At 40.2% G+C, this 26,386-nt stretch overlaps 1 protein-coding gene across 1 annotated transcript in view; it reads left to right on the plus strand.

The window, feature by feature from the left end:
• LOC104392891 (chromosome unknown open reading frame, human C20orf194) overlaps nucleotides 1–26,386 on the plus strand; it is a 103,829-nt gene that overhangs the window by 58,508 nt on the left and 18,935 nt on the right. The window contains exons 13-27 of the mRNA XM_010002328.1: nucleotides 3,326–3,413; nucleotides 3,811–3,887; nucleotides 4,468–4,512; nucleotides 4,933–4,978; nucleotides 5,325–5,436; nucleotides 6,310–6,380; nucleotides 7,425–7,475; nucleotides 8,304–8,391; nucleotides 13,635–13,738; nucleotides 17,871–18,017; nucleotides 21,983–22,071; nucleotides 22,301–22,399; nucleotides 22,665–22,782; nucleotides 24,636–24,724; nucleotides 25,881–26,039. Coding sequence (XP_010000630.1) covers nucleotides 3,326–3,413; nucleotides 3,811–3,887; nucleotides 4,468–4,512; nucleotides 4,933–4,978; nucleotides 5,325–5,436; nucleotides 6,310–6,380; nucleotides 7,425–7,475; nucleotides 8,304–8,391; nucleotides 13,635–13,738; nucleotides 17,871–18,017; nucleotides 21,983–22,071; nucleotides 22,301–22,399; nucleotides 22,665–22,782; nucleotides 24,636–24,724; nucleotides 25,881–26,039 — 1,383 coding nt within the window. The remainder of the gene's footprint in view (nucleotides 1–3,325; nucleotides 3,414–3,810; nucleotides 3,888–4,467; nucleotides 4,513–4,932; nucleotides 4,979–5,324; nucleotides 5,437–6,309; nucleotides 6,381–7,424; nucleotides 7,476–8,303; nucleotides 8,392–13,634; nucleotides 13,739–17,870; nucleotides 18,018–21,982; nucleotides 22,072–22,300; nucleotides 22,400–22,664; nucleotides 22,783–24,635; nucleotides 24,725–25,880; nucleotides 26,040–26,386) is intronic.

A 26,386-nucleotide genomic window follows, 5' to 3' on the forward strand; every position in this document is an offset into this window, starting at 1 on the left:
CTCCCTGGAGCCTTCCCTTCTCCAGGCTGAACACCCCAACTCTCCCAGCCTGTCTTCAGGGCAGCCCTTTAATCATCTTTGTGGCCCTTCTGTAGAACCTCTCCAGCAGCTCCATGCCTCTCCTGTGCTGAAGGCTCTGGAGCTGGACACAGGACTCCAGGTGCCTTCATGTACAAAAGTCTGACAGATATTCATAAAGAACAAATCAAAGGTCAGGAAGTGTAATTGTTTTCTGCATCAGAATGCAGTCTGAAGGGAGAAAGCACCTGAGAGGCCTTTACCAGTACTAGATAAACATGAAAGAGTCCTTAAAGATATAGTAATTTCAAGTGCTTGCTGTCAAATAAGCCTGATTTTATTTTGTCTTTTACGAAACAGTTGAGGATATTTTAAAAGGATTTAGAAGATTCTTTGACTTTTATCCTTCATTCTCAGATTTGGGTCCAATACAGTGTGTTCTAAAAGCTGTCTTCCCTAATAAATATAAGCCATGTGAAATTTTTAAAAAACATTTTCTTGCCCATTTTAATTGGCTGCATGGATTGAAGTCAGTGTCCTTAAGGGTTACTGTGGATCTTGGAACTATATCCAGCTTAGAAATCTCTGAAGACAAGATACAGGAAAACAGAAGGAATTCTAGGTTGTTTTTGCTCTAGTTGTGCTTTTTCCTGGGCAACTGGGAATGGAAAATTTGGGAGGCAGGCTACAGTGGGAGAAAGATCTTTGTTCTGCCCCAATGCAGCTGTTTTTAGGGGATGTGGGTCTTAAATCCTATGAAATGTCACATCAGGTATGAAGCAGAAATGTTATGCCCAAGAACTTCTGTGCAAACGCTTCTAAAATGCTTGAAAACAAACATTTTTGTTTTTAATACAGGAAACGACAACGAGGTGCACAAGCAAGCTGAACAAGTGTAAGCTGCCAACTTTTTCTTCCTCCTTAACTCTTCACTCTGCCTCGTGGCAGTTGGTCAAAACTGCCTTCAGTCAGCAGTGGCTGTTGGCATTTGCAGAGTTACATTTTTATGTAGTATAATGTGGATGTGAGAGGGTTTCAAAGGCAAAATATGAAAAGAAATGCAGATTTTACTTAAATTTTAATGATTTTTTAAAATCTTAACATTTATTTAAATTGCTTTAAAATGTACTTCTATATACACTAAGTGGGGAAGAATCCATAACAAAATGGGAGCATGCTCCACAGATAGAAATTAAAGTAATCTTTAAACTAGTTTCATTAAGTTAACCAATGTATAAGATGTATAATGGTTAGTGAAAATGCCAACAGGGAACACTCACCTGTGGAAAGAAGTTTCACCCTGTTAAGGGACAGAGAAAATTACCTTCTGAATATTTTTGTTAGGAAGCTACAAAGCTGCACACACTCTGACCTTCACAAGATAAAACCGTTTCCCTGTGTTGATGTCCACTTCTCTGCATGTTGTAGATAATACTTGTCGAGCTTGAAGAACGTGGTAGATAATCTGCTTTGGTTCTGCTCTGAGTCTTGATTAACCAGACCTTAGAGGTTTTGTCCTCCTGGGGAGTGAAGAACATTTTAGGAGCGTGTTCTTGCGTCTGCAGCAGAGCCATTTTCAGGATATCTTAGGGAGATATTGAAGATGTGTCAGAGGGAGCTGGTAGTGGTGACCTTTCATGCTAAACATTGTTGACTTTTGGTATCTCACAGACGTAAAAATGAAGTTACTAGACTGAGCAATAGGTTTGCCATCTTTTATAGTGAAGTCAACTTCAAAAGGTCATTTTGCTTATGTCTATTTTCTGCTCACACATATAGAATATTTCTTGTTTCACTTCTAAAAGACTTGGTGCTAAAACCAGTTTTAACCAAGATGGTTAGGGCAGTAGTAAGTAAAGCAGAGGTCAGTTGATAGAGGCAGTATTTTTTAATGAGAACAGCCTTTTCTAGAAATAGTTCCTGTGTTAGATCAAATAATCTCATTTCAACAACAAAAGTTAGCTTTTCTGGCAAACCTGACCTCATGATTTTGGAATTAGTGTGCAGGGGAGTCCTGCAGTGGTTCTTGTGTTTGCCAATGTTTTCCAATTAAATAAAAACTGGAAAAATATTCCCTAAGCACTATTCAGTTTAAATATGGTTGTATTCAGGAGGCAGAAGTGCAGATGGGCTGGAGTGCAGCAACTGGCTGTGTAACTTTAAGTGTCCCTGGAGTAAAAATGCTGATTTTTTAATTTTTTTTTTAAATAAAATGCCATTTTCTGTTTTTGCATTGTTAGTCTTAGAATTTTAAAATGGCAAAAAGAGTAAAGTAACTATTAATGTAAAGCACAGCCCACTGTGAAGTGTGTTCTTGCAAATATATATGTGAATTTGAGTGAAAATAGGGATGGTTACGGAGTGAGGAAAATGATACACATTGCCCATGAGCGTGGACTGAGAGCTGAATTTCATCCCTTATAGTAGTAAGGGATGAACTTGAAAGACAAGCTCTGCATTTTGAGGTTTCTCCATGTTGGGCCATGTTTGGGAGCTTCAGATGCTTCTTTCCATCCTTCAGAAGTGCTTTGCATATATGGCCTAAATGCTATATTCTCTTCCTTCCCCCCTCTCCCCATCCTCAACATCAGAGGAGTAATGAGAGGAGTTAAAGTTGGGGGAAGAAGGTCTGTTTTATCAATTTACTTGTCTTTTTTTTCCACTTTAGCTGGAAGGCAGAGGCTGACATTTCATAGTTGGGCAGAGGTGGGGTTTTTTTCAATAGTTCTGGAGCTATAAATGTGTCAGTAGCTGTAAGTCACTTCTGTCTTCATCTAACCTTTGTTTATTTCTGTACAAACTTTAAAATTCCCTTTTAAGGAGGGGATTGGACTGACCTGTGATGTAGAAGTGCTCAAAAAGTTGTGGTGTCTGGTTGGTTTGGGGATCTTTTTTCTTGACGTGCTCCAGAAAAAGTCACTCTTTGAAGTCAGTTTGCTCTGTTTTCCAGTTTTACTTTTGTGGAAGGTGGGGCTACCGTTCTGTTTTTGTTGGAATATTTAGGATGAGACCCTCAGCACATTTGCAATGAAATTCAACAATAAAATTCTTTTTCTTCTTGACTGATGTGAGCAGGGATACATTTGTGCCAAGAGGCTTTTTTCCCCATAATGCACCCTGTAATTTGAGCAATTAACTTGCTCCAATTAACTGCAAGGTTAATTTTAAAGCTTTTGCTACACTTACTTGAACAAGGGCTCTCTCCATAAAAGGGAGTTGTGTTATGGGAGGAAAAATTGCTCCTTTAAAGTCAGGAGGAAGCAAACTCTGTCTGTCTAGTAAATGTTGTGTTTGTATTTCTCTTCAGTACGCTGTTGTCGCAAATATATTCTGCTGTTGTAGAGGCTGTGCTTGCTGGCATTGAGTGCTATGCTAAAACTTCCACTGAATCCAAGGTAAATGAAGCACCAATTCTCTACACTACTGTGATTGTTGATTTGGATTGCTTGCAAGAGAAGATCACATGCAAACAAACAGACCCAAAAATTACATTTCAGTCAACTGCGTAATGTGAATGAAGTTTACCCTGTGCCCTCCAACCAGTCTCTGAACTAAGAAATTTCAGACTGTATCTAAACTTACCCATTTACAGTTGTTTTTCCCTCATCCATGAATTTTCCTAGCCTTATAATAAGGCAAATCAGAGATGCAATAGAACAAATTTTAGCCTGGTGCATCAGTGTGTTGTTTTTTAGTCTGTGGTCTCTTGTTTATCTTAGGGGTGCTCCTGTAGTTGCTGGGATTTGCAAGGGTGGGAGAAAAATATTTTATTCTTAATTTCCTTCTTTTCAGGCAAAGGAGGTAGCAGAGCAGATGTTCATGTCTGTGTTAGATAACCTGCATTTAACACAACTTAAAGCTGCATTACGGTAGGTGTTTTCAAGGACTTACCGATTGATATCATCTGTCAGGGTATTCATGTTAATTTTAAACTGAAGTTGCATGGCTGTCAATTTCCAATACTTCATAATGCATTCAAATTTTTTAAATCATGATACTCCTTCCACTTTTGCTACTTTTAAAAATCACTTCAGCAGTTAAAGAATGGTTTGGGTTGGAAGGAACCTTCAAGATCATCCAGTCCCAACCCCCCTGCCATGGGCAGGGACACCTCCCACCAGCCCAGGCTGCTCCAAGCCCCATCCATCCTGCCCTTCAACACTGCCAGGGATGGGGCAGCCACAGCTTCTCTGGGCAACCTGGGCCAGGCTCTCACCACCCTCACAGCAAAGAATTTCCTCCTTGTATTTAACCTAAATCTCCCCTCTTCCAGTTTCAATCCATTGAAACCTCTTGTCCTGTTACTCCCTGCCCTTGTAAAAAGCCCCTTCCCAGCTTTCCTGTAGGCCCCCTTGAGGTCTTGTGGTGCTTTAAATTGATTATTGCTAATTTTTACATACAGAAGCAGTATGAAACACATTTTTCACCAGTACCATTTCTGTTCTACAGCTCCAAAATGGCGTTTCAAATTCAGGCTGTGAATAACCATGGAAGGTTTGTATCACTGTCCTGCACTTCTTGTCATTAATCAGTGTTTCTAATACAGTAATAAGTTTCTTTTTCTCATCTTGGAAGTTCTGAGAAAACACTATATTTGATTATTTCCTACAAGACATAGTTTTGTGTTTGAGACAGTTTGATGTTTTCATATCTGTAATTCTGTGAAATCTTAAAGATCTAAAACAACTGGGCAGACTAATTTTATTAACTGAGTAGAAGCAGCATGAACTTAAGAGCTTCCTTTTCACACTGTGCTTGTAACTTAGTTGATATCACAAGCTTGTGCTTTTTTAATCCTACACTGTCTAATTGACTGAAATGGTTTACAAAAATGAGAGTTTATTTGAAAACAAAATAGCTTTTTTGGCTGTTATGATCTAACCTCTAAATATTTAATTATTATTATTGTTCTAGGATTACTCCATTAGATAATGAGGACAGCCTGTGTTTGATTAAAACGGTAAGTAAGCTGTTCACTCTTCTGATTATACATTTTATTAGAAAATAGAGCTCAAGTGGGGGTTTTTTAAGGGGCATGCTGAGATTTTTATCTATGTGAATACAAACGTAAGGGGAGAGATGAGCCAGCTCAGTTTCAGCATCTGAAGTCTAAGGTTGAGTTTTAACGTGGAGTCAGACAGTGGAATTTGGAATAAAACAGTAACATAGAGTTATGATCTCAGACTTTTCACCACAATATAGAAGCAGTATTTTAGGAGGTTTAAAACACATGGATTTTGCTTCTTCAGTGGAAATATTTCAAATTCTGCTTTCTCTCCCTTTCTGACCAACTGTGATTGCTGTAGGCATCTATGATGGTATTTGACATTCCAGACTTGCTCACAGGAAGAGGATGCTTGGGATCTGTTGTCTTTTCAGAGTCCTTTATAACATCACAGATACAAGTGAAAGAAAAAGGTAACTATTTCAAATTCTAACACCAGTGTTGTCATTCTGTTAGCTTTGTTGTGATGGAAGAGCAAAAGAACTTCTGATGGATGCTATTACTATTAACATTAGGGTTTTAAACCTTTGGGTTAATTAAAAGACCTAAGTGTATTAGCTTGCTAGTAATTGCTATCTTAAGTGTCAAGTTTTTCTAATCTCACTGAAAGGACTTGGGGTTTTATGGCTGCTCGGTGAGAAAGCAGGGCTGAGGTGTAAACAAGTCCAATGTAATGGCCCTTCTTAAATTATCTCCAGTCTTAGTGTTTTCTATTGTATGAGGAAATTTGAACAGCTCTCTTCCATCACTTTTGTGGCAATTTATAGGATGTGTTTCCATTTCTCTTTGTTTGGAGGAGATGAAGCAAAACTAAAATGATATTATTTTTAAAAAGCTTGTTTTTGGAATAGTCTTACATTTAAATACAGGATACTGAGTAATCTCTGTAACTTGAGACAAGTGCATGTTTTCCAGATTGTTCACATGTGACAAGGAAACACAGTTATTGAGAATGTCTGAACAATATTTATGAATTCTTGTATCCAGACAGGCTGTGGGGTTTTAACCGTGGGAGTTGGAACACTTTTGGGGGGAGGAGAGCATCTCCTAAGACCAGAATAAAAGAAGGGTTTGTTGATACTGTGTAGTAGCTCTGTGTGTGTTGGAGCACAAGTAGACTGGGATCTAGTCTGCTGGAAAAGCTTTGCTTAAACATGAATGAGTCCTTAAGATAATGAGGACATTGTCATATTTCCTGAAGAAATTTCAAGTCGTAAAAATAACTTACTGAACAGTCTGAAATATATGGATGGTTTTATACTGCTTTGCTTTCCACTTCCCTGCAGATGGCAGCATTAATTCAGAAACCAGCCACATAATCCTGACTGCAGCCATCCCAAGATACACTTCTTGGCTGGTTAGTACACAAAAACTTACTTGAGTTTTTGCTATACGTGCATATTTACAAACAAGAACTTGTTATAAAAGTATGGATGTATGAGGAGAAGTCTAGAACTAGGGTACTGAAGCAGAATCATAGGACCATAGAATGATGAAGGTTGGAAGGGACCTTAAAGATCACCAGGTTCCAGCCTCCCTACCATGAGCAGGGACACCTCCCACCAGACCAGGCTGCACAAGCCTCATCCAACCTGGTCTCACTCTGATTTTTTCAATTTGGACATGAAGTGGTAATAAGTGGAAGTTAGAAGTGGATAAATACAAATAGGCTGATGGTTCAATTCGTAACACAAGTTCTAAATTAGTTAATTTTCACCACTTCAGTTTTTTAACTGTGTGAAGGCCTGGGTGTTTTTCCAAGTAGACAGTGTGACTTTTGAAAATTTTGTTTATTTGGGGAACTTTAGATCACTTGAGTGTCTTCCCCAACAGAATGAAAGTCTGCTTCCAGACCTCCAGTGTTCTGCATTTTGTGGGAGGTAAAATTGCAATGAATGTGATGAAGTTAGACAATATTATGCCCTTTTTGCAGTCCATACTTCTTAAACATTTTAACAGTAATAAAAACATAAAGACTGAAGGAGATAGACCCCATTCAATTGTTTTATAGACTAAAATAGTATTGGAGAGACACAAAGTGGTGTATCCCCTTGAATGTGTTTCAAGGAACTGTTTCAGTCCATGGTAACGTGGTGTTGAGGAGCACAAAACTGTCTTTGAAGAACATCAGTCTCCCAACTTTATCTGTTTGTTGTACCTAAGGTTCTTGTTTGCCTTCAATCTTCAAGAGACACAAAGTGGTGTATCCCCTTGTTTCAGTCCATGGTAACATGGTGTTGAGGAGTACAAAACTGTCTTTGAAGAACATCAGTCTCCTAACTTTATCTATTTGTGGTACCTAAGGTTCTTGTTTGCCTTCAATCTTCTTTAATGCTTTTAATTTAACATTAGACTTGCTTTATCTACAAACAATACAAATGGAAACTGTTTCTGGCTACAGGTTGAAGATAGTGATGTGAAACTGTCTGAAAAAGCACAGTGTATATTGAAGGTAAAAATTTTAATTTTTGGTCAACTGAAGTTACTCTTTCAAGACACAATATTAAAACCAAAAACTTAGCTGCCAGTAAAACTGGTTTTTATTAAGTTTGTTATTCTTCTTCTTCTTCGAAAGACTTGCTTATTCTACCCTCTTTCAATCTTTGAGCTACAAAAAAAAAATAAATACAATGTCTGTAAAAATTTGAGGTTTTCTTTATTACAAAGAACGACCAAACCCGAGAGCAAAAAGGGTTCTAATAAAGCTATGATTTCATGGAAGTCTCACTCAGTATTACCCATGGAGCTCATGTTTCAAAAAAAAGCCCCAAACTCAATGCCACTCTGCATGCAACTTTCTTTAACTTAATTAGCATGCTAAATGTCTAAAGGAAAACACTTTAAGCACTATGAAAAAGAAAAGAATTTGGGATCTGGGAACATCTTAAACCCCATGAGTTTCACATTTGTGGTTTCATTTGTGGTTACCAGAAATCTTCATTACAAATAGATTTATTTTCCTGCAATATACTTTTAGTTCAGTAGATTGACAACCTAAAAACAAAAAGCTGTGCCTGTGGTTGTGACAATAGCTTGTAACTTAATAGCTGCTAGCAAAACCAAGAGCAGGGGGAAGTGCTTTTAAAAATTATACTCTTGACATTCAGTCTTTCACTACTTCTTCTATACCAATGCAGTTTAAAACTCCTTTAAGAGATCTGACAGATGCTGCTTAAAAAATAAATCATTTTCTCTTGAAGCAAAAGCATGAGAAACTGTTCTTGCTTGGCTCCCAGTCCTTGCTGCAGTCTGTGATGTGCTCTTTGTTTTCCCTCTTCAGGAAGACAAATCTTTTCTGGGCATTTTCCTCACTGGAGGTGATGGAGTGTATATTTATTCTAGCAACCCACAGGCCAATCCTGCAGAAGGTGAGTTGTGGGTTTTTAGTTATTTAAAGAGTTGGTCCAGTGTGTTGTCCTTTTTTAAAAAAACCCCAAACCTGAGGCACACACAGCTGCTGGGATTTACACATCTGGTGAGCTGCCTGTACCATCCTCTCAAGCTTCCTTTCCATTTGCCTTTACAGCTCTTTCTTGTTAAACTCCACATCTTTTTTGTCTCTGCTTTTGAATCTCCTTGTCCTAGGAGGAGGATTCCTGTCAGAGCTATGGCCTTGCCTTTGAGGCATACAGGACTCTGGCCTGATGGACAACAAGGCTTTCCAGACCTAGGAGAAAGCCTTCTTTTTAATTTTTTTCATAGTTAACATTGAAAAACATGCAGAAAGTGGTTGCTTCTATCCTTAATAGAGGATGTTTCATATATTTTCTGCCTTTTGTTTATCTGTATGAACGTGAGGTTGGAAAGATTGGACATGACAGCAGTGACAGGGTGCCGTGGGCTCCCAGCTCCAGAAGTGAAGGTAATTATGTACCTTCTGGGCTGCTTGTGATGCAGCAGGGGATTGAAGTGTTTTGCTTCTTAATTTCTTTACAGCTTGGAGTTTTTTGCTCCTACCCAAGCCCCCTCTTGGAGCTGACGATGATTTTTTCCGTTGTCATTTTCATTGAGGAGCTGCAGTGACTGTTAGTGGAGACACTCACTGTGTTATGGAAAACTGCTCCATCTTGGTCCTTTTCAGATTCAATCAAGTTACTGCTTTCTGACGTGGGACTACTAGATACAGTCCTAGAATGAGACTAGAAACAGAATTATTCTTTTCTTTTAGAAATGTAGAAGAGTTTTGGTTGGAAAAGACCTTTCAGATCATCAAGTTCAACTGTTCCCCCAGCCCTGCTGAGGCCACCACTAAACCATGGCCCTCAGCACCACATCTACAGGGCTTGGAAATCCCTCCAGGGATGGGGACTCCCCCTGGGCAACCTGGACCAGGGCCTGACAACCCTTTCCAGGAAGGAATTGTTCCCCACATCCAATCTCAACCTCCCCTGGCAGAACTTGAGGCCGTTCCCTCCTGTCCCACCCCTGCACAATCTAAACCTCCCCTGGCATAACTTGAAGATGTTTTCCCTTGTCTTGTTGCTTGTTCCTTGGGAGAAGAGACTGACCTCCCTGGCTCCAACCTCCTTTCAGGCAGTTGCCGAGAGCAACAAAGTCTCCCCTCAGCCCCCTTTGTTCAACTGTTCCCCCAGCCCTGCTGAGGCCACCACTAAACCATGTCCCTCAGCACCCCATCTACATGGCTTGGAAATCCCTCCAGGGATGGGGACTCCCCCTGGGCAACCTGGACCAGGGCCTGACAACCCTTTCCAGGAAGGAATTGTTCCCCACATCCAATCTCAACCTCCCCTGGCAGAACTTGAGGCCGTTCCCTCCTGTCCCACCCCTTGTTCCTGGGGAGCAGAGCCCGACCCCCCTGGCTCCAACCTCCTCTCAGGCAGCTGCAGAGCCAGCAGGTCTCCCCTCAGCTCCTTTGCTCCAGGCTGGACACCCCCAGCTCCCTCAGCTGCTCCTGCTCACACTTGTGTTTCAGACTCTTCCCCAACTCCCTTGCCCTTCTCGAGGCTCCAGCCCCAAAATGTCCTTCTTGTAGTGAGGGGCCAAATGCTGACCCCACAATTTGAAATGCAGCCTCACCAGTGCCCAGGACAGAGGGAGGATCCCTGCCCTGCTCCTGCTGGCTGCACTAGTGCTGACACAAGCCAGGATGCTGGTGGCCTTCTTGACCACCTGGGCACATGCTGGCTTATATTCAGCAGCTGTTGAGCAATATACCCAGGTTATTTTCTGCTGGGCAGATTTCTGGTGCCCTGGTGCCTTCTTTTTTTGGTGCCTTTTCCTTTAAGAATTAAAGTAATTAATGTTAATAATGTTAAAGTTAATGTCTGTCATGTGACATCTAAGTATAAGCTGGTGATCTTTATAGGAAAATCTGCTTTATTGTTTCTGTAGTTATGCAATGTTGTGTTAAACATAAATCTGGTGTAGAAGGCAATTAAACACCAACCTTCACATCACAGAATTTGTTTTTTCTCTAACTGAACAGATTTTTGAGAAGGAATGTTAATGCAGAATAGCATACTTAGCTGTTTTGCAATACAGTGCTGTGGGCACATGTTCTTTCACTCTTTAATGCACCTTTCAATGCCTGAAGGGGCTACAGGAAAGCTGGGGAAGGATTTTTACAAGGGCTTGTAGTGACAGGACAAGGTAATGGTTTAAAACTGGAGAAGGGGAGATTTAGGTGAGACATTAGGAAGAAATTCTTTGCTGTGAGGGTGATGAGACACTGGCCCAGGTTGCCCAGAGAAGCTGTGGCTGCCCCATCCCTGGCAGTGTTGAAGGGCAGGCTGGATGGGGCTTGGAGCAGCCTGGTCTAGTGAGAAGTGTCCCTGTCTGTGATAGGGGAGTTGGAATTAGATGATCTTGAAGGTCCCTTCCAACCCATTGTATGATGATGATCAATAACTAGGCAATGTTGAATTTTTATTTTTTTTGGCTTAAGGAGAACTGGCTGTGACTGCCCCAGTGGAGCAGTTTTGCCTTTTTTGGGGAGATTGGTGAAGTTAAATGCTTTAGTAACTCTTGGGATGGAGAGCTGTAAGTAGGTGGTATAAGGACTATTATGCAACACTTCAACAAGTGAGATACTTTCTTAGGTGACAAGTGAGAATGAACTTGATCTCGTTCCCTTTCACGTACGCTGTGAGACTGTTTGTTGTGCTCTAATTTGGGCTCTGCTGAGGTTGCAGCCATGTAATCAGGCAAGATTAGGTGCAAAAGGTGCTGCCAGACAGGCTCTCATCTCTGTCACTTGTGTCTTACTGAATTAAGGTATACATTCAGGACCAACATGAATCCCAAAAGTTCAGGCTGTTCAACTTTTACCTTTGGGTGCTGATTATCTGTCTTACATTTTTTTTTCCATTATGAGCTTTACTGAGTCAATCAGTCTTACCCACTGAACTCTCTTTTGTGATTAATCATTTATGGAATAAATAGCATATCAAGTTGTTCTTAATGGAATTCAGACTTCCATGTTAAAGGAAGCTGTTTTAATTTGGATTAATTGATACTCTTTTTGCCTTGTTTTTCTGTTACAAAATACTTAACATCTCTGATCTCCTTTGTTTTCCCATTGACACAATCTCAAGTGTGATATTCTCTGAGATTTGACAGAAATGTGCTTAAAGTGTGATTTTTTTGTCTTTTTCTCCCTTGACCACTCAATAGAAGGCACATACCTGTGCTCTGGCTTGAATTTTGGCATCACTGGAAACATCAGCAATGAACATCTTGGATTTGTAAACTGTTGATCCTCCACATCTCTATAGTTATGTCTGGCTTAGTCTCCATTCTACTTCTTCAATTTGGACCTTGAATTTGTTATCATAGTATTTCCCAATTTAATAGTAGCTGTTGCTCCAGTGTAGTTTTTACTAGTTTTCTGGGGTTTTTTCTAGTTAACTAGAAACTTCAGTATAAAATGTTCATAGTTAGCAGAGCTTATATGTTTTTTAGGTAGCGGTTGATATCGTGTATATAGGCATGATGATTTGATTTCAGATCCAGGTCTTACTTATTCTGCATTTAATAATTTTGAACATGTTATTCTGCCATTTCAAAAGGAAAATCATAGAATACCACACTGGTTTGGGTTGGAGGAGACTTTTAAGATCATCCAGTTCCATTCATAGTTAGCAGAGCTTGTATGTTTTTTAGGTAACTGTTGAAACCGTGTATCTAGGCGTGATTATTTGATTTCGGATCCAGGTCTTACTTATTCTGCATTAAGGTTTCATTTAATAATTTTGAACATGTTATTCTGCCATTTCAAAAGGAAAATCATAGAATACCACACTGGTTTGAGTTGGAGGAGACTTTTAAGATCATCCAGTTCCAACCCCCTGCCATGGGCAGGGACACCTCCCACCAGCCCAGGTTGCTCCAAGCCCCATCCAACCTGCCCTTCAACACTGCCAGGGATGGGGCAGCCACAGCTTCCCTGGGCAACCTGGGCCAGGGTCTCACCACCCTCATACTGAAGAATTTCTTCCTAATGCCTCACTTAAATCTCCCCTCCTCCAGTGTTAATCCTTTACCCCGTGTCTCATCTTCTTTATAATTTCTTCTGAGCATTGTTTGATAGATAGAGCTGGCTGTGCAGTCATGTTTAGTTATATGTGTTAGCTGTTTTTCTGCCTTGCTTGGCTGTTCCTTGAAGTGTAACTCTGAGTAATGCCATTTTATTCTTTTTGTCTGCTTTTTTTTTTTTTTTCCTCAAAGAAAATAGTTAACCTTGCCCTTTTGCTGACTCACTCACTTCTCTGTATGGGATGTGATCCTGCTTTTACTTCTTCGTCCAGCACTGGTAGCAGAGGTCCAGCTGGCAACCCCTGCTTGCTCATTTATTCATGGTTTTACGACTCTTGGAAATTAGCTTTTTGCTGATGTCAGTTTCTAGCACTTTGGTGGAATTTTGTTTTTATCCACGATACCATCTAGCCCTGATGTTTCTCATTTTCCAGCTGCTTTCCCTGGTTGTGCAGGTTTATGAACCAAAGTGTTTGTAGGATGACAACAGAACTGGAGCTAGAGTGAAGACCACATCTCTCCTGGCTGTCACTCAGTTCTTAGCTTCCAGGGTCACTGCTAGCCCAGCAACAGGCTTTTCTCTTCTCAACTTTGTCTTGGTGGGGTAGTGAAATGAAAGCTGTCATCTTAAACCTTTTTTCACTGCCTGCAGAGTATGTGTTGGTGTATTGAAATTTGGCTAAAAGTCTGGTCAACTTTGATAGCATTGCAAGGTGTAAGTTTTCAGTTGTTTTGGATGCAAGTTTTTCTTAAGTTCTGGTTTTGTCAGCTTTACATTTTTGGAAGCTTGCAGTTCCAAACCATGGAGATTTTTATGGCTTTTTAGGGAGAGGGGAAAAAAAAAAAAAGGCCACTTAAATATTTACAATAAATGAGGTCTGAGGGATAAGATGAATTCAAATCCAATCATAGTCATGATTCCTGCCCTTGATAGTGATACCAGTAAAGATCTGGATGCTGTCTGGATACTATCCCAAATCCTTACTCAAATCTACTGTGTGTGGAATAGAGCAACGTTCTGCAAGAACACAGATTTCTTCCTCAGAAAGGAGGCATTTGTTACATGCTACTGAAATATTGACTTTTACCTAATACGTTTTTTTCTTTCAAATTCTAGGCAAAGTGAACTTCTTCTCAGATGGCATTCTCTTTTCTGATCCCCACCATGGCAGCATTTCCATTTCAAAGAACCATATGAATTCCATTTCTTTCTATGATGGGGTGAGTGTTTTTGTTGTTCCTACTGTCATAAACTTTGAAGCAAGTTTTTACAGTATTTCTGTAGGGGACTAGTGCAAAGTTTCAATTTCATTTGCAGTTTTACAAGTGTGTGTGTCAAACCAAATAGCTGATGCAAATCAAGAATAACTGGAACATGGTGGGATGATTCACAGGACTGGAGGACCTTGATAGTTGGTTATAAGCTGTTTGTAAAGACAGGCAGAAGAGAAGAGGTGGAGGAGCTGTGCCCTTTTTTAAGGACAACCTTCAATGTATACAAGTCATAGAATCATAGGGGTTAGAAGGGATTTCTGAAGATCACCAAGTCCAAACTCCCTGCTGCAGCAGGAACACCCAGGGCAGATCACTCAGAAAGGCATCCAGACAGGTCTTGAATGTCTCCAGAGAAGGAGACTTCACAACCTCTCTGGGCAGCCTGTTCCAGGGCTCTGTCACCCTCACAGGAAAGAAGTTTTTCCTCATGTTGAGGTGGAACTTCCTGTGTTGTCACTTGGTGCCATGTCCCCTCGTTCTATCACAGGCACCACTGAGAAGAGACTGGCCCATTCTTGACACACACCCTTCAGATATTGATAGACATTAATAGGTCCCCTCTCAGTCTTCTCTTCTCCAGGCTATACAGCACCAGGTCTGTCAGCCTTTCTTCATCAGACAGATGTTCCAGTCCCTTAATCATCCTTGTAGTCTCCATTGGACTCTTCTGGCATATCCCTGTCCCTCTTGATCTGGGGAGCCCAGAACTGGACACAATACTCCAGCTATGGTAATTTTTGTAGCTCTGTTGAATGCCTCTAGGTCAAAATCAGAGGGGTTGTCTCCAAGGGTGACCTTACAGTAGGCCTCTGTTACCTACAACCAAACTAAGAGGACATGACCAATGAAGAGATACTTAGGTTCCTCAGGCAAGCTTCTGGTCAACAAGACCTGCTCCTTATGGGAGACTTTAACTACCCAGACATTTGCTGGAGGAACAACACTGCAGTTCACTTGACATCCATCAAGTTCTTGAAATATGTCCTCATGCAAATGTTGGATGTGCCAACCAGGAATGGGACACAGCTGAACTTACTACTCACTAACCAAGAGAACGTGCTCTGTGATATCTCTGTTAGCGACAGACTTTGCTGCAGTGACCACAATATTGTGGAGTTTGGGATACTGCTGAGTTGCTCCTGGGAACATTCTGACTGGACACAAGGGATAAATTTTTCACCATGAAGCCAGTCAGATATGGGAATAATCTCGCAAGGGAAGTGGTAGATCCCCCCACACTGGACAGGGTTAAGTCTCAGCTTGACAGGGGGCTGAGACACCTCATATCAACTAGAGCAGTACCTAGAAAGGTTGGAGCAGGTGATCCTTGAGGTCCCTTCCAACCCAGCATTCTAGGATTCTATGACATCTCCACTTTTGGAATTGGTTAGCTTAACCAATTACTGATTAGCTAAACTTTAAGGTGGAGAGAATTTTGAATTAGACTGAGTTATCAACATGCTCTTAATAGTGTAGAAAATTGCTTTTTGTTAAAAGGAAAAATTGCAGATCATGGTGTTCATAAAACACCTAGCAGTGCTGGATAGAGAGAAGTTCAATGCATTGTGAAGTCATTTGGTGTACTAGAAGGTGAAATGCTGCCTTCTATTCAAAATATATTTAGCCTTCAGTCAAAAGTTGGTGGCAGTGACCTGCTTATCTCTGGAGAGGTCACGAGCTGTGTCTGTCTACTGTTGTGGAGCCTTGTGTCACTGACAGGGGGAAGGGAACAACTGGTTCGTGTTTCCCAAGCTGAGAAGTGAGAAGGAAGGGTGTGTTGCATGGACCTGCACACATTCTGAGGAATTACATTAAAAGACACAATGTTAGGTGTAGATGTTTTGCCATTCCTGTGATCAACCTATATATTTTCACATGACCAACTTGCTGTGCTAATAGTTTGGTTTCCTGGCTTAGTGGGAATTGAGAGTTAGGTTGATGATGGCAACTCTTTTAAGACACATGCTGGGTTAACGATCACTTCTTCAGAATGGAAAAGAGATTATTTTGGTTGGTTATTGTTTCCTAAGCACTGAAGAATAAAATAACCTGTTTCCTGTAGTTTGTTTTCTTCAGGTGCAGCATTACACGTTTGTGTAGTGATCTCCAGAAAGCTCATTGTGTTGCTATGATTTCATCCTCTGATAGAGGAAACCAGTAACATACAATAAAAGTGTGTGATTCAATTGAAGTGAAAACAGTGAAGAGAATCTTACCTTAGCTGCCTTTTCTTGTGTGTCATATGGATTGCCCCTTGGTAGTTGAAGAAGTTATTTTAACACTGACCTTCCTTCTATTGTTTGTTTCAAGACACTCACTTTCATAAAATGAGCTATTTATGGGGCCTGGCTATCATTCCTGAACTGTTGCCAGATTTCTGTGTAAAGCTAAACTTTGACAAGAGAGCTTTTTTTATTGTTCAACTGACTTGGCATAATGCAAGGGTGGAGAGCTTAAAATGTTAAGAAGTGACAGGAGAAGGGTGATTGTTAGTGTGCTTTTTCTGAAAGTTCTTGCAATAGCAGTATTGATGGAGAATTTAAAGGAGGATTTAATGTTAGGATTAAAATAAAAGAAACAAAGATTTAAGATTGCTGCATGGATGAGTTGTCCTTTCAGTTGCTTCTCATGAAATCTGCAAGTGATCCTGCAGAATCCAGGATCTGTGGAGCATGTTCCAAAAGCCATTTTCTCCTATGGAAACCTGTTTTTGTGTGTTCTTCAGTCAACTCCATGACTTTGAGAGGATTACTTTTATTAATCCCTCAATCAGCAAAGGGTGGAGATTCTGGTTGTGGATGTCTCTGAATTGATACCAATTCTTATGTAAATGTTTCCCAACTTGAGCTTTTTCTTCTTGAAAATCAGTAAGTAGATCTTTATCCACTGGGTGAAAGGGAGATGGATGTGGATTTGAACCCTAAGTAACAGAATCCCCATTTTCCAGGGATGTTTCACACATGGTACTATTTTTCTAATATTTTGGTGTGAAAAGAGTTACCAGTCAATACTTGAGGATAAACCACTTCAGCATCCAGCAAAGCTGTATAAATGCCTACCTTGAACTCCAGAAAACCAAGGGGCAGTGTTGTTTTGTTAGAACAAAAATGGCACAACCCAAGTTCAGTGCTTCTGGGGGAGGCTGATCTTGAGGGTTTCAGCTTCCTGTTGGTGAAGACACAATTCAGGTGAAGGAGCAATAGTTTTAGTAGAACTTGTGCTCATGAAAGAATCCAAGAGAAACAGGACAGATTCCAAGGTGTAAGTGACCTAGACTTGAAATTGTAGGCCTGGTAGATGTGTCTCCTTGCAGCATGGTTACTTTCAGGTCAGAAGCTCAAGAGCATGGTATAAAAAGTTTGCAATAGCACGATGCCATCTTTTTAATCTTTTTAGCTGACATTTAATTCATTCTTCTAGGGGATATGTGTCAGAGATGTGTGGGTATAGACAAAGGTGGCTTTGTTGTGAAGCAGAGGAAAGAGCTAAAGGTCTAGTTTTTAGTAGAAGGAAAAGAGTAGGTATTAAAATGCAAGCTTGTCTTTTCAAGACAAGACAAAGCTTAGGTGTTTTAAACAATCTCAGATGCTTTCTTTAGAGTTTATGGTATCTCCAATAGCTGCAAAGTAGAAACTGAGGGGTCTTGTAAGTCAGCAGTTGGTTCTTTTGCTCCAGGGGAGATTTAGGTTAGACATTAGGAAGAAATTCTTCACCATGAGGGTAGGAAGGCACTGGCCCAGGTTGCCCCGGGAAGCTGTGGCTGCCCCATCCCTGGCAGTGTTGAAGGGCAGGTTGGATGGGGCTTGTGCAGCCTGGTCTGGTGAGAGGTGTCCCTGCCCATGCAGGGGGGTTGGAACCTGATGATCTTGAAAGTCCCTTCCAACCTTAATCATTCTATAATTCTGTTATTCTATGATACCTGAGCTATGCAAGCTAATGAATGTTCAGATCTGTGTGCATGCCTGGCTGTAACTGTAGTAGTTCTCCTCTCATCTCTACTATTTAATGTATTAAGCCTTTTTTTGCTTCACTTTCAATAACTTCTGATTATAATTTGTTCTGTTTCTTCCTTTTCTAGGATTCAAACAGTATTGTTGCTGCTCTCTTCATAGACTTCAAAAGTTCCTTGCTTACTCATCTACCCATTGAATTCCATACCCAAGACAACTTCCTGATGATTGCACTTTTCCCCAAAACAAAGATTTATAAAGCTTTCTATTCACAGGTAAAGTAAAAAAGACAAAAAGATTGGTTTGGGTGGGTGGAAAATCAGGTTCTTTGTGTTTCAGATGAGAAGCATGTGTGAATTTGTTGATGTCTATCTTAACTAAGTTTGGAAAGAAGGGGTTTGTTTCTTATGTTAGTGGAGCCACCAAAGCTTGTCACCTGTATCTTGGTGGACAAGCACAGTTTAGGAAGGAGAAGGGTCAGTTAATACTGAGAGATCAAACCAGTTTGGAAATACATTGAAAATCTCCTCTCTGAAGCTGCATGAGATTCATGGAGGGCATTAAAAGAGGTGGCTGATGTGGTTTTGAAGCTGCTTATCATTTATATCAAAGCAGGATGTTGCAGTGGGAAGGACAGTTGCAGGTAAGTCAGTAGTGGCAGACAGCACAACAAGGGGCTGTAACCACACAGTGCAGCTGTGAAGATTTGACTGAATGTTAGTAGCAGGTTGGTGCAGTGACTGGAACAGGTCACCTAGACAGTGAATCCCCACCTTTGAAGATTTTTAGAATTTGGCTGGACAAAGTTGTGGCTGAGCTTCTCTGTTCTGCCAGCAGCAGTCCTGCTTTGAGCAGGAGATGGGTCTGGAGACCTCCAGAGGTTCTCTGCCAACCAGAAACTGAGTCTCTCCGTGACCTATGGCATCTGCCTTGCAGGCTTGAGATTTTCATGGACTACCTTGCCATGTAGACCTTCCCAGGAGTGTGGAACAGCCCATATGAGTGGTTGCTCCTGTTCTTAAGAACTTGCATGTGTGAGAAACTTTAACTTATGTATTTCTAGTAATTGTGTTGCTCATTAAATTTATGGCGCCATGTGCTTTCATTTTGTCTTCTGAAGCCAGTGAGTGCTCTAGAAACTTGTTTTCTAGTAGTTACGTTTTAAATGTAGCACTGGTGGATAATTGGCTGCAGCCATTGTATGTAGTGGCAGAGGTTCTATTGTGGTTTTTTGTGGTTAGACACATTTGGATCATGATCCTTAGGGAAGTTTTGTTAAAGTCTTTAAGTATCCCACATGGCATTGTATTATTCCCTAAGCAGATTGGCTTCATGCAATGTAATGCAGAGGCTTTTAATAAACAAAAGGTTGTAACAATAGCACTTTTGAGGAAATGAGCCTGGAGATTTTAGGGTTTCACAAGGGTTTTAGTGTGTGATCATAATATGGATTGGAAAAGACCACCTAGCTCAGTGAGTATGCTCCCCACTGGTAGTATTAATGTTACCATAAAATTTCTCCTTCTTTTATCTTAAGTGTTTAGATTCCTCCCACTGTTCCACTATGTGAATGGTTGGGAATATTCTGTTTGTTTGTTTTTTAATTTTCAGCCTATTTAATGTCATCTACTTTTATATCTTTTTTTTTTTTTTTCTTTTGGTCTACCAGCAATACCCTTGAGGTACTTGGGAATTTCAGACTGATCCTTCCTGGTTTATTTGGCCTGATTAAATAAAAACAGATCCTTTTTTAGTCTCTGCTGATTATACAAAGTGCTCTTTTTGTTCGCTTGTTGTAATACCTATCTTTTGATCTAGTTTTTGCCTGTAGATTTCCAGGCTGTGTGTAGTATCTGAGACAAGGGTATTTGTTTCTTTTACAGAAGCAATAATAATTCTCTCTTCAAAAAATGTTGAGGGATATTTTGGTTTGCCTTTACTTTTTGCTGCTGCCTTAAATTAATAGATTATCCTCATTTTCTGAGAAACTCCTTCAGGTCCTTCCTGTTTTGCTACCCATTGGTGCTCCAGCTGATTCTACAAGTGTTTGTGTCCTCTTTCTTGCTTTCATACTCACTTTCCTCTTATTTTTCTTTCTATCTCATCCACTCTTACAGTTAGATCTGTTTTTCTGTGAAGCATGTCAGTGCTCAGATGGTGTCTAGACCATCTCCCAACTTAGTTCCCCAAAATCCTGTCAATGTACTTCAGCCTGTGCCAGACTCATTGCAGTGGCTGTCATGGGACATTCACTAAGCACCTCTGCTGATGGATGTCCCCAGCCTCCTGCTGCTTTTTTTGGAGATATTTGGTCTGGTCCTCCTTTGAGTTACCTTTTGGTGAACGATTCTACACCAAGTTTCAGTTTCTGCAACTCAACAATTGTTCCAAACTTGTTTGCTCAAGTTCAAGTGGAAGAAACACATCTTTTCATCTTGAAGATCTCATATTGTGAAATAATACTATTAATGAAATCAAGTCTACCTGATTGTGTATGGCATAGAAACTTGTTATTGAATTTGTTAGCATTTACCTCTGTGTATTGATTTCCTCCAAAATTCTTCCAAACAAACACAGAATCACAGAATATTAGGGGTTGGAAGGGACCTCTGAAGATTGAGTCCAACACCCCTACCACAGTAGGAACAAAAACAATTAGGGCAGGTCACTCAGAAAGGCATCCAGACAGGTCTTGAAAGTCTCCAAAAAAGGAGACTCCACAACCTTCCTGAGCAGCCTGTCCCAGGGCTCTGTCACCCTCACAGGAAAGAAGTTCTTCCTCATGTTGAGGTGGAACTTCCTGTGTTCAAATTTTAATCCAATGCCATTGGAGTCCCACAGTCATAGGGGTCATTCTACATACCTGTGGTTATGAATATTCACTAAAACTAGTACTAGTTTACTCTCCTCCAATCATATAGTGTTATACCTTGTTTACTGGCCCTATGCTTTAATTATTCCAAGCCTCTTTGAAACAGGGAATGGTGATTCCTCTTATTCCTTTGGGTCTGAGTGTGTTAAATTCCTTGTAACTGAGACAGTTTGAGTAACATTCTGAGCACAAAGAACTGGAATCTGTTTTTCAGATCTTGCAATGGTGGGATGGTGGTCACATCTTCACTCTTAATTGGTAGAGGAGGAAAATTTGCTGAGGCTTTGGCATGTATTGATTTCTGTGGTTTTCTTCACCTTCTCCTCTGCCACAGCAGCTCTTTAAAAAAATGTTCATTAAGTTATTAAAAAAAAAAGACTGGTTTATTTCCTTTGAGTTCTGCCTGTCCAACCTTTTTTCACTTCATCCTCAGCCCTTTGCCTTCTCAAGAAGACAATTTTCTTGACCAGTCTTTTCCATCCCTTGTAGGCATTTTCCTCAATCTTTTCTTTGCTTATACATGTTTTGAAGAGGTTACTTATTTGGTTGCACGGATCCTTCTTCACTAGCAGTACTGCTTTATGTTAATATCAAAACTGCATTTTATTTTGAGGGTTTCTATCTCAGTACCCTGGTGTTTAGGATGCCCATTTGTTAATGGAAAGCAGGCTTTCCCCCCTCAGTTGTTTTGTCTCGCAGCAGATTATTGTGAAAAATGACAATGGCTGTTGCCTTTACTTATTTAAAGAAGGGAAATACCAAGCACTTAAATGATTGTGATTCATCTGAATCTGATTTCTAGGTTCAGAGTGCCATTCATGTTCATGGGACTTGGCTGGAGCAGTAGGATGTGAGCCAAAGCACAGCTCCCCAGGGAAACAAAGGGCTCCCTTTTCTTTTGTGAAGGAACTGAGTTTTTCTTGAATTTCTAGAAATGATTGCTGCAAGCCTACCTCAGGAAAATTACAATACTTCTTAAAGGAGACTTATATGAATTCATTTCCTTCTGTGCTGCAGTTAGACTGTAAAAACCCAGCACATGCTCTAGGAGACACATGTGAATGTTACTGTTACTTTGGTGGGTAATCTTTTTCTTAAGCTTTGAAGATGGGGAAGAAAATGAGACCATTTCATTAAAGCCACTTCTTACATCAGTTCCATTCCAACCCAAGAAAAGCTTACAAAATCTGATCTCTCTTTCCAGACTTTGAATCCTTGCAACAAAAACAGTATTGGGAAATATTTAATGGCTAGTTAAAATGCATCTGTTGTTTGTTGGGTTTTATTTTAGGTGAAGAGAAGTAATTCCTAAACAAGTTAAAAAAATATTTGCAAAATAATGACACAGAAAGGTCTGGTTTCTTCTAGGTTTTCTCTTCATGGAAGCACCAGACAAACTCAGGACTATCTTTAAGGGTTATCCAGGAAGAATTCCTGTCTGTGGAACAGAAGAGGCTGTAAGTTCATGTCACTTAGTCTGGTGTAGTTATACATCAGGTGTGTGCTACAATCAGAAAAATGCTGTCTTGTGTTGAAGATGTAGATACTGATTCAGAAAGGAATTGTTGCATTCTTAGTGCAGCACCCACTTTAATTTTTGTCCTAATTACTATGTAGGCATCTGGTTTCCAGATGATAAATTTCTAGGTTTCTCCATTAACCAATTAATTAATTTGCTTGTTTTAGGCATTCCAGTGCTCAGAAGCTATTTAATGCCTTGTCTTTTCCTTCTGGGGAGAGATGCAGGGAGCTGAGAATATCTGCTGCCCTTCCAGAATTAGAGAGGTGAGAAATTTTTGTTTTCAAGGGATCAGTTTTGTCTAATAATAGAAAAATATTTCCATATATGTAATACTCCTCTAAAAGTTGCTAATGTAATAACTGCTTTCACACAAGATACTTGTATTCTGAGATGAATTATTTCCTCTCTAGGGAGCTTCTGGTTTACCTTTTAAGAAGATTTAGTTGAGTAGTTTCCCAGTTATTTACATGAATGAAGTCTTTTGGTCTGTAAGAAAAGAAAACTTTGATTTTATTTTTTTTCTTAAAGGTTTGTGCAACATTTCACTGTCAGCAGTGTCAGTCACGAGCCAGTAATGAGAGCACATCTTCCTGTTTTATTGCAACAGTCAGAAATCATTCCTGAGAGCAAAGCAGGAAGTGACAAGGTAAGGAAGCAACCCAAAAATACCTCCTATTCCTCATATATTTACCAAATATTCCATCTGCCATTAATTCTGTTGCAGGCAATGTGGTAAAATACTCATGTATGTTCTTTGCCTTTTCCTCCAATACCACTAGTTCACACTGAACTTGCTTCAAGCCTGATCCTTAGAATTCATTGCTCTGTCCTGTTTCCTGATTATATTACTTACATTTTAGGTTTTTTTCATTTAAACAATCTTTTGGAAGTGCTAAGGGCCCTTCAGCCTGATGAAATGGAGGCAGAAAATGAGGTGTGGATCTTCAAGTGGACAGTTTTCTCTAGTGTCCACTGTTTCTCTAATGTTAGCCCTAAAGCAGTAGCTTGTTTTTTATGAATGGCTGAATAATTTAACTGAATTGTTCTCTGGAACATAAAAGTCCTTTAAATAGCATAGAGGCAGCACATGATATTTAACATTTGCTGATATTATCTGTAGAACACTCAGTTCTCTATAGGGGCAATAACAACTGTCAAACTTAAGGAGTGCTTTAAATAGCATTTTCAGAGAAAAGATTTCTTTGTAACTTTCCAGCATTTGACTGCTGCTGTAAGCAAGCAAGTCAGAGCAGCAGGAGGATAGTCTGTCTCTGTGAACCTTGCAGTATGGTGGCAGCCTCATTTCTGGGTCTAGTGGTAGGGTTGGAAGGGACCTTCAAGATCATCTTGTTCCAACCCCCCTGCATGGGCAGGGACACCTCCCACCAGCCCAGGCTGCTCCAAGCCCCATCCAACCTGCCCTTCAACACTGCCAGGGATGGGGCAGCCACAGCTTCTCTGGGCAACCTGGGCCAGGGTCTCACCTCCCTCACAGCAAAGAATTTCTTCCTTATGTCTCACCTAAATCTCCCCTCTTCCAGTTTAATTATTATTATCACAAATGCACATTTTCCATGAGCATCCAAAAGTTATTTTGAAGACAGGACAAAAACAGTCAGCAGATGCCTTTTTCTTCAAATGTCATGTAGGAACTGGAAGAGGGAATTTGTCTGCTAGTCATAGGCTGATCTGCACTGTGGTGACTCCAGTACCAGTGACATGGTTCCTGAAGTTCATTGTGGCACAGAGAACTGCCTTAGTTGTGTTTCCTCAGAGCTCCTTTGCTCACTTCTATAGTCCTCTCCTGTACATAGTGCAGAACTGTATCTACCTACTTATATTCTATTCCTACCAGTGTTTCTGTGCTGTGATCCCTCTCTACCCCAAGAAATGTACAAAATGAAAACAGAGGTGCTTCATGCAGAAAAGCAGCTGGTGTGGAAGAGCTGTTATTGTGCAGCCTCTTAGCAATCCAGGTCAAAATGCAGCTTTGCTGCAGTAAATTGTGTCAGTGTCAGCAGCCTAGAGTTGCTCTTTGTGTGTGAAAAGGCACTTTGACATAAACCAGCACTTTTGGAACCATTTAGCTCCAGTAATGCTCTGTGTATTTGAATGTACCCTCTTCATCATAAAGCATAACCCATTTGGTGTCTCTTGCAGGGATTTCTCTGATCTTTGCATGAGTTCTTAACACTGCAGACTAGATTTTGATATAAAGGCTTTGATAATACTGTTTGCTGTATTATTAGTAAACCTTTCACTGTATTTAAGGTATGAAAACCAAGAGAAAACACATCTTGCTAAAATGCTGCACAGCTGAGTGGTTGCACAAACGCAATTACAGTTCTACACTATCTTGCTGTTTCTGTGGTTAGTGTCACTTAATTTTGTGTTTAGACTCAAAATCTCATCAAGACAGAAGCCTTATGTTTGTGTCATTGTTTGAGCTTGTTTCTAGCCTTCAAGTTACCCCCTTCTTCCCTGTTCCCTGTGTTTTAGGTCGTTATCACCATCATAACTGGTCTCCCAGGATGTCGTTGCAGTGATCTGTGCACTTTTCTTGTATCTTTTAACAAGGAGTATGGAAGGTTTGTACAGTTCTGGTTTCACAGTTCAAAGCAGTGGTTAAACTCATCACCAAATAACTACTCAGCATGAAGGAAATGAAATTATCAATATTTCCTTTCTTTTTGTCTGTGTATCTCAGTTTCTCATTTGTAAACAGATGTTACAAGAATAAATACAGTAAATATTATGAGGCACCTTAGCTAGATCTACATGTAGAACATCACAGGTATTACTGTAGATCTATAATGTGTGTCTGGAGCTATCACTGATGCTATAAGCAGTACAGACTAATCTAAGAAAGGCCAAATTAATCCTGCCTTCAACAAGTATGGAAATTGTCACAACTTAAAGGAGACAGGTGAATTGCTTCAATTTATTGACTTGTGGTAGTGAGTTTAAAATGCATTTTTCTTGGAGAAAAGACTATACTACCAGTCCTTGCTGGCAGCATTGTTTTTAATCTGACCTGCTTTCTCTTCTACAATAGCAGGAGATACATTCGGGACATCTATTTTATGTTGATAAGATAAATCTACTGTAGGAATTTGCCATTCTGAATGGAAAAATTCTTATCCTTTTCAATTTTACAGCCAAACACCTGGGCATTTAATCTCAGTAATGTTCTGGGCTGATCTTTTTGTATATTACTTATGACTCGGTGTCTTGATCTTAGCAAGTTGATTCAGAACACCTTTGTGGCTCTGCTTTTAGAGCAAACAAGTAAGGTGAATTTTGAATGTTTTGTAATGATACATTTCATCATGTTTTCCTGCACATGTCATAGTTACTTTTTATTTTAGCAGTGAAATATTTTCACACCCAGAATCTTGAATGGGCCGAATATAATTTTTATTTACTGCCTCACTCACAAAGATCAGAATTACTTTTATGACATGTTGCTTTGAAGCTGCTAAACATTGTTTTATTCAACGACTGTAAGAAAGCCCACAAAACCTTTTGGCAGTGATGTAAAGAATCTGTTTATGCTGGAGGTGATTGAAAGCCAAGTGAATTCCTCTGCCCCATGTGGTATGAGAATCTTATGTGGAATGAGAATCGTATGTGGAGTCTTATGGCTTGTCAAATTTATTTTTGCCCCTGGGCTCAAAAAGAAAAAGGAAACAGAAATGTGAGGTCACAGAACACTAATTTCTCTCCTTGTTTTCTGTTGTTCAGCTGGGTGGTGTATCGGCAGACACTGGATAGCCCAGAGTGCTTCAGTGCAGCCCATTTCCAGCGTCACCTCTCCAGTGTCCTGGAGGCTCGGCAAAGCCCCAGTGTCCGTCAACCCCCTCATGCTAAAAAGAACAAGCGCCTCTTAGTGGTCTTGCAAGGGTAAGTGTTGGAAACTGTTTCAACTGTGGCACAGCACGGGAGATTTTCTGTTTCCTTCCTATTTCCACGGCTTTTATAAACTTGCACAACAGTCTGTAGCAGTTCTGTTTCTGTGTTAAAGCATGGCACTCTAGTAATTAGCATGGCACTCTGGTAATTAGCATGGCACTCTAGTCATTCTCCTCTACATACGTGCTAAACTCAGCTTTTCTGCAGCCTGTTACATTTATTGCATCTTACTCCATTGAAACAAGTGTCCAAAGACAACCAATCTTTGCTTTTTTCCATGTATTTAGCACCTTTGTGTGCACAGATGCTTTGTGATTGCACTTCTGGTAGTCCTTGCT

Source organism: Chaetura pelagica, unplaced genomic scaffold, assembly GCF_000747805.2.
Source record: "Chaetura pelagica isolate M959 unplaced genomic scaffold, ChaPel_1.0 scaffold347, whole genome shotgun sequence".
In the NCBI taxonomy this organism is placed as follows: Eukaryota; Metazoa; Chordata; class Aves; order Apodiformes; family Apodidae; genus Chaetura; species Chaetura pelagica.